The following is an 8922-nucleotide window of genomic DNA, read 5'->3' as shown; positions in this document are numbered from 1 at the left end:
CAATTTTTTAACATGAAGAATGTTTCTATCAAAGTCAATTTTACCATTTTAAAACTTGTTATCATTTCTTATGTGCCAAGTTTTCCAAAGATTCATTATGATGAGAGTCATGATCATATTCTAAATTTGAGAGCTCCAATTTCTGCCATCAAGTTTGAATAAGATTTCATAACTATATTTGATAATATTCATGCCAAACAATCTCTCCATCCAATGCAAGAAAATTAAGGTGTATCTGCATATAAAAAATAAGTAGTATGTAGTTTTCACATCATGATAACAGAAAGAGAATTTCAAAACCATATTGCCCTTTAAATCAAATTTTCTTCTGTTGCAATAGAATCATACATTAGCCTCAAAGTTACTAATGACTTAGCAGGAGGTATGTAGGTATGCCATATAAACTTTATCTAATAAGGCTCAATGTGATCCTCTTAATAGAACTATGGGCATATTTAAAAGATAGATCACCATTTGCAGATCTTGTCTAAATGAGTTCATCAAAAGTAGCATTTTCAAACGACAAATTAATCTTCAAAATGTCTTCAATAATTTGAGGAGCAAAAATAGATAATCCAATAAATATATAAACAACCAACTTTGTTTATTATCTTAATATCTCTTAGACCAAGACCTACTTCAAACAAAGGTGAACAAATAATCTTCCAAGATGCGAAAATAAACTTTCTACTGTTAAAGCGGCACAAAATTTCAGATGCAAGAATCCATTTTCTTAAGAAGATTGATTGATCATTCATAAATCCTACGACTATACATAAGCATTCCTTGTATGACTGCTGGACTAATTAAATCATATCCATCATATAAAGAAGATGACCCTTACAAGTAGTTAGCTTGACCAATACATGCAGGTGGTGATGAGTTCTAGGCTTGACCAATACATAGTGAATCCAAACAAATATGTAATGTTTCTGAACGTAGATCTAGAACTACCTATACCACAAAGCTTATACTTAGTTGGAATTATGTGTTGTCCATTTTTCTAACTATATTCTTGAATGAGATGGTTAATGGCTTAAACATTTTTCTTCGTATCATTACAAAATATCATAAAATCATCTGGAAAAAAAGTGTGACAAAGAATGATTGTCTTACTAATTGATTTGCATTTTAACTTACCGTAAACCACTAACACATATGGTTGACTATTAAATACCTCTTCGATCAACAACCCATAAAAACAACGAAAACATAAGATCTCTTTGCCCCACTCCTATAGATAAGAAAAAAAAAATACAACGTTCTCATTTAAATATTAACAATTTAATTAAAGATAAATTAGTAATTATATTATTTTCTATATAAAATAAAAAAATTTAAATATATTTAACTTGTCATTCTGAATAAAATTGAAAATTGTCTTATTTTTTCTTTTTGTAAGAAATCACACTAAAGTCTAAAAATAGGCAATATTGATTATTGTGAATGTGCAGCCCTTCTATGTTAGTACATGCAAGTTGCTTCTTAACACCCTTCCATCTACTAATCTCTACCTGTTTACTCGTGTGGACCCATTGGAACCCTTCTTAACCACACGTTTTCTCTTCTCTTTTTTTGATTTATTAAGTGAATCAATGCCTCTATGATTAGCATCCAACCTAATATTTGGTTGTGTACAAAAAAGAGCGTTAAGTTGCAGAAAATAGCATTAAATCTATATCATATCCACAATCTCAATTCAAGAACTTTCACGAAATAAAATATATAATATGTTCTTCAGTTGGAGTGATATACACTTTCATTTTCATTGTTTCTGTCCTTACTCTAATCCAAACCCAAGAGGGGAGAAAAGGAAAAGAGAAGGGGATTCCAAAGAGAAACAAAGAATAGAGAGTAAGAAAGAGGAAGAAGAGAAACAAAAAAGAGAAGTGAAGAAGACTACAAACAAGGTAGAGAGAAACAACAAGAAGGAAGATCCAAAGAAGAGTGAAGAAGAAAAACAAAGAAAAGAAACAAATAGTAGAAACAAAGAAGATAGGATTAACAAGAAGGAAGATCTCAAGAAAAAAGAAACTAATAATAGAAACAAAGAAGAGAAGAACAAGAAGGAAGATCCAAAGAAAAGAGAAGAAGAGAAACAAAGAAAAGAAGCAAAGAATAGAAACAAAGAAGAGAGGAGCAACAAGAAGGAAGATGCCATTCCCAGGAAGAGAGAAGAAGAGAAACAAAGGAGAGACAATAAAAAGGGAGAAAAATGAGAATATATGCAGAAAGCGATTCGGGTATATTAAAAGGTTTATGTTTGTGTTTGGTTTGGATGTTGGATTCACAGGTATGGAAGATGCTAAGGTCAATAGCTTTTTCACCATTTATTTTATCTTCATTAATATATAACCTTTGGGTAAATAATTTATATTATAATGTTGGAATGGACAATTTCTGTTTCTTGTCTCGAGAAAATGTATAAAACCTATTAAGTTATTGTTTAGATTTTAGATGAAAATTATATTTTGTTTGGATGTGAAGGGAGAAAAAAGGTTCTTTATTGATTGATTATGAGTTAGATGCATGTTGTTACATAAAAAATCCATTGTTAGCTATTTGAATTTGTTTGAGTACATAAGCAAACTTGGAGTCAATGATGAGATATTTTATTAGTAAAGCTGCAGAATTTGATTATTTATATCAAATTTTATGTCTATATACAAATACTTGTTTTTCAACAAATGAAAGGAAGTATCAAGATTCAGTTAGTTGGCGTCACGTTTTGTATGGCTGAAGTGCAAATGCATGAGAGATCCCAACACATGCCGAAGCACTTGTAAATCAATGTGTTGTTAACCTTTAGAACACAACCATAACATTGGATATCAAATGCGAGCTTCAATCTGTGAATTGTGGTGCCACTTCAGTTGTATGCGCGTCTTGAATGGCAGAATCCTTCTTCCAGCAAGCGGTGGCGACAAAGCCTCCACGGGAGTCGTGGATCACTACACCGATGTCCGACTAGCTGCAATTAGTAGTGGTGTGGTGTCCATGTAGATTTTGAGAACATGTTGATAGTAGTGAGAAACAACCAAACATGTGGAACAACATGCTTTAGAGTATTCTTATGTTTTGCAATATGTTCTTGCATCTACTTCAAAAGGTATTTCTACAAAAACGTTGTTTGAATATGCAAGCATCTTTTCCTCTTAGCTCCATTTGAAGAGGAATCATTTCAAACTTATATGATATTGTTATTCCAGTAGTACCACCAGTGAAACTTACGCAAGTCGCCCCAAGATGCATTGTAAGAAAGTCACCAATCTCAAAACCCTTACAGCAATGCACTAAATGTAGTGTTGAAACAACACCATGAATTGGAGGTTTAAGGTTTATATAGGGGGATATAAATAAATTCTACTATAATACATCAGGTTTATATAGAGATGCATGAATAACATGGTATGTTTTTAAACCAAAGTTATGTGAAAGAATATTCAGCACAAAGTATTTGCACACTAATAAATATAAATTTAGGCAAACCAGACATATCATAGTACGACACAATCTCAACTTCTCTCTAATTTTACTATCTATCATAAGGATAACTCCATCAACCAAACCCCATTGTAGACCCATCTAATTTACCCTTCCATTCTTATTCAAAGAACATGGTGTGAAATTGGATCTTTAAAGGAAACCCATAAATTCAATCATAAAGGTTTCTAAACACCCGTTGTTTTTGCCATACAGTCGCTAGCCTCAGATTCCGATTTCAACCTTAGTTTTTATATGATATATATTTTTAGTGAATTATTTTTATACCCGTGTGTTTGGAAGAGACAATTTTTTTGTGAATTGTTATTGAATGTGTGATGCTAAATTTATGTGCTGGAACTTGATGTGTTTATTTTATTTATTTTTGGAACATGTAGACAAATATATGAATTTTAACTTTCTTTTTAAAAGTAGACTTTAGATTTTTAGTCGGTTAGTATATGAGTGTGTAAAAAAAATATTTATGCGATAGAGGATGACAAGTGGAGTTAAATTCATATCTAACGTTCAAAAGACAATATTCTTTTAACTTTTCTTTATCTAATCAACTTTTTTTTTCAATGCTAAAGAGAAATCCAAAAATATAAAAATCCAAAAATTCATATCTAACGTTCAAAAGACAATATTCTTTTAACTTTTCTTTATCTAATCAACTTTTTTTTTTCAATGCTAAAGAGAAATCCAAAAATCCAAAAATATAAATTGTTCAAATTATTTTGAAACAAAGTAATTTTTTATCTAGAATGTATAAAAAATAATTACTTTTAAATGATTTTTCAAGAGATTTAACAATTTCGTTAGCGATATTTTCATCAAATTGTTTCTTTCTATGAATAATTTGTTTTTCACAAAATTTGGGTTCTATATTCATTTCAAAAGTAATTTCTTTAGCAGAAACGAGAGTAGTTTCAAAACCATGTTTCCTATATTTTTCAAAAAATATAACTAGACATTTCAATTGTTCTATAGCAACATCAATACACATATCCTTAGATTGAATATTTTTACTAGCTGAATATACTACAAACAATATCTCATACCAATAGTCATGCCTAACAAAAACTCAAAATTTCCAAGCTCATAAGTTGCTAAATATTCAATTTCACTCTTTATTATAGGTTCACGTTAACTTCGCCTAATTTCAATAAAACATCTCTTATTTGTGAAGTTTTAAATCTAAAAAGTTTTTTTTTTACTTTGAATACAACTTTCCCAACGAGTTTGTGACATAGATTTAAGAGTTGAGCTAGAGATATGATCTTGTAGAATTTAGACTACGACAATCACATGGAGTATAAAATGATTTAAAATTGGGTTAATACTACTTTACCCCCCTGCCATATAAGCGAGATTCGGTTTACCCCCCTCTAAAAAAAAAACTTATTGGACAAACCTTGCAAAATAAAGATTCCATCAATATTGACCCTGATCAGTTTTTTTGGCCAAGATTCTTAGAATCTTGCCTACGTGGCATTTTTTGGTGTGCTGACTGTACAGCACATTGCTTATGTGGCACAGTCAACACTGCCACGTGGAATTTATTTATTTTTTTTAATTTTTTTTTTGAAAAATTTAATATTTTTTTAAATTCTTTTTATTAATTTTGTTGATTTTTTTAAATTTTTTTTAAAAAAAAAAATTAATATTTTTTTTACGTTTTTATTATATATAAATTATAAAAAAATTGAAAAAGAATTATAAAAAATTGGAAAAATTAAAAAAACATTTACGTTAATACGTTTTTATTAATTTTTTTTTAAAATTTTTTTTCCAAAATTGTTTTACTGTTTTTTTTTTATTATTTTTAAAATTTAAGTTTATTATATATAAATTCGCAGATATTTTCAAATCCGTAGGTAAATCCACATGTATTGTCAAATTCGCAGGTAAATCCGCATGTATTTTTAAAGGTAAATCCGCAGGTAATTTTAAATTGGTAGTTAAATCCGCAGGTATTGTCAAATCCGTAGGTAAATCCGCAGGTATTTTTAAATCCGCAGGTATTTTTAAATCCGTAGGTAAATCCGCAGGTATTGTCAAATTCGTAGGTAAATCCGCATGTATTTTTAAAGGTAAATCCGCAGGTAATTTTAAATTCGTAGTTAAATCCGCAGGTATTGTCAAATCCGTAGGTAAATCCGCAGGTATTTTTAAATCCGTAGGTAAATCCGCAGGTATTGTCAAATTCGTAGGTAAATCCGCATGTATTTTTAAAGGTAAATCCGCAGGTAATTTTAAATTCGTAGTTAAATCCGCAGGTATTGTCAAATCCGTAGGTAAATCCGCAGGTATTTTTAAATCCGTAGGTAAATCCGCAGGTATTGTCAAATTCGTAGGTAAATCCGCAGGTATTGTCAAATTCGTAGGTAAATCCGTAAAAAAATATTAATTTTTTTTTAAAAAAAATATTAATTTTTTTTAAAAAAAATATATTAATTTTAAAAAAATATTAATTTTTTTAAAAAAAAAATTAATTTTTTTTTAAAAAAAAAAAATTAATTTAAAAAAAAAAATTCAAAAAAAAAAATTAAAAAAATAATAAATTCCACGTGGCAGTGCTGACTGTGCCACATTGCTTATGTGTTGTACAGTCAGCACTACCAAAAATGCCACGTAGGCAAGATTCTAAGAATCTTGGCCAGAAAAACTGATCAGGGTCAATATTGATGGAATCTTTATTTTGCAAGGTTTGTCCAATAAGTTTTTTTTTTAGAGGGGGGTAAACCGAATCTCGCTTATATGGGAGAGGGGTAAAGTAGTATTAACCCTTTAAAATTAATGTCTAAAAATCTTTTTTGTACACTTTGATGTTTCACTTTCATATTAGACTCATTACCATAACTTTATCCTCTAATGTTACTAATATAGAGTCTAATAGTATTCATTTATTTTATAATAGCATCAAAAAGACCTTTTTCAAATATATCATAAACCTTTAGAAATTCTTCTTCTTTTTTTAGATTTGTATTGAGGTTAAAAAATATCCAGATATCGCACTATATTAGACATTTGCTCTTGGTGACTTGCATCGAGAATACAATCAAGTATATATGATTGAAAAATATTTTGCATTCATTACTTTTTATGTATATGCTTGCACCATTTTTTATACAAGCAAATAATATCATCTCTAGTATGCAAGTGTGTATATATAAGTTTAAAAAAATTAAAATTTTGGGGCCTAAAGCGAGGGTTTTGTTGGCCTAAGGGTTGAGACGGCCTTGATTCAGGGCTTTGCTGGCCTAAGGGTTAAGACGGCCCTAATTTATATTAGTTCTAAGTTATAAAATTATGACACAATATGTATATCATTGAGGCTTAACGAGTGTAGAATGAAAATATTGCTAGAGAATTATGGTGTAGCCTTTTAAGTTTAAATGATATGAGAGTGACAAATATAATTAAAGGTTTGTTCATAAGTATGTGTGTATATATATATATATATATATATATATATATATATATATATATATATATATATATATATATATATATATATATATATATATATATATATATATATATATATATATATATATATATATATATATATATATATTAGTGGATTACTATAACGGGTTAGAATTTTTATTGATATAAATCAAGAATGGTTAAATAAAAATAGATTAGGTTCTTGATAATTTTATATGTCTGAATTAAAGGTCTTAGCTTAAGAACATGATTATGCATTGCAATTAGTTTGAGATTATTATTATTATGATTTAGAATAATTGATGTTTAAGTCATGTCGTGATGTGTTATGTTCAGTATCTTAGTGCCGGTAGGTTCATCTGAGTCTTGAGTTGAGTAGGCATGTTGGGAAAGAGTTTGGTTTAAAGAAAAGGGACAAAAACGCAAAATTCTGGGTTTTGGCTACAACCAGACTGTAACTGTTTTTGTTTTCTATAAGGAAGAGCTTTGTTTTACTACAACCAATAACTTTAGCAACAGCCAGACCAAAGTTCACTACTACGAAAAATACATATAACAACAATTGCGAAAGACCTGTAGTAACGGTTGAATAACCGTTGTTAGGTAGCCTTTTCCCGTTAACAAGTTTTTCATGAATTTTGCATAAACTGGAATTTTCTCTAAAGCCTCTCCAAAGGTAACATTGATTTGAAGCTTAGTAAACATCTCCATGAATCTCTTAAACTTTCATTCTTCCTTCTTTGTCTTCTTCTTCTTTGTTTGTGAATAAGGTAGTTTGACATGATTTAGAATTTCTTGCTTCCTATTGCCATCCATTAGAAATTTCTTCTTGGTTCTCCTTAAATTTGAGCCTTTATCAATAAACTTCTCACCTTTTTATCCCTCAACAGTGTTTCTCACACCATTCTCACTTTTTTCTCATTCAACTTTTTAAATTTTTTCTTCATGCTCTTTTTCAACTTCCCCCTCATCTAAGACTTCTAATTCATCTTTATCCATTTTCTATTTTTCACTCCTAGAATTTTCTACTATGGTTACTACTCTTTTTCTCAACTCAATAGCTTCGTAACTCTCATTCTTAGGATTATCTAAAGTATTCCCAACAAAACCTCCACTTGATTGAGGTGCTAACTATTTTGATATTGACCAATTTGAGTTTCAAGATTCATTATGAATACTTCATGGTTCATGTTTGATGTCTCTTGACTGGATTTCATAGCCTAAAAGTTACTTTGAGTCATTTTCATGAACTGATACGTGGTTTCTTATAAAGAAGACGGCTTCATTGATGGTGAATTATGAGGAACTTCTTGAGTAACATTTTGACCTTGATTGTTTCTCGAGTTGAAATTTGGATGATCCTTCCTATCCATATTATTTATGTCAGACGAATTTCCTTTTTGAACTTTAGCATAATTAACCTCTTTATATTATCATTCTGGTACATAATTTCCATTTGCTTGACCTTCAAACCAAAAATCACATCTCAACACATGGACTTGACTAGTATTTGCTTGAGAAAGATTAGTGACAACTAACTGTTTTGTTAAAGCTTCAAGTTGTACCAATAGAGCATATTGAGTATCAAGCTATATTATACATTTCTTGTTAGCTATTCTGTCACTTTGTTGTGCTATTCATTTTGACACATGTTTTTAATATGCTTCATTTAATATTCATGTTTGTTCCTCATTGTAACTCTAATTGAGGCATCAAGAAGCATTCAGATTTGAACTCTCAAGCCCCATGTAAAATGTTGCATATGTTCCATGTTATCCATATTATGATGATGACACTTCCTAAGCATTAATTTAAACATTTCCCAAGCATCATAAAGAGATTTTAAGTCACCTTGCTCAAAACTAGAAACTTCATAATACACAATTTGGGAAATTGTGTAAAAGCGCTCGAATAACTTATCTTCAACTTTTCCAAGTCTGGATAGTTCCATTGGGTAAACACTACAATCAATAGTTTGCTCTCCCG

At 29.7% G+C, this 8922-nt stretch overlaps 1 protein-coding gene across 1 annotated transcript; it reads left to right on the top strand.

Annotated features, from left to right (window-relative positions):
- Nucleotides 1-1730: 1730 nt before the first annotated feature.
- Nucleotides 1731-2219, top strand: LOC131658084 (vicilin-like seed storage protein At2g18540). Its single transcript, XM_058927419.1, has one exon. It carries the CDS (start codon nucleotides 1731-1733, stop codon nucleotides 2217-2219), a length of 489 nt encoding a protein of 162 aa, XP_058783402.1.
- The last annotated feature ends 6703 nt before the right edge of the window (nucleotides 2220-8922 follow it).

This window comes from Vicia villosa, linkage group LG3 (assembly GCF_029867415.1).
Source record: "Vicia villosa cultivar HV-30 ecotype Madison, WI linkage group LG3, Vvil1.0, whole genome shotgun sequence".
NCBI lineage: Eukaryota > Viridiplantae > Streptophyta > Magnoliopsida > Fabales > Fabaceae > Vicia > Vicia villosa.
The sequence above is the reverse complement of the archived record's forward strand: the minus strand, read 5'-3'. Positions and strand labels throughout refer to the sequence as shown.

Bases quoted from the DNA above. Each gene is read 5' to 3' on its own strand.
- LOC131658084 (XM_058927419.1), top strand. From the start codon at position 1,731: ATGTTCTTCAGTTGGAGTGATATACACTTTCATTTTCATTGTTTCTGT.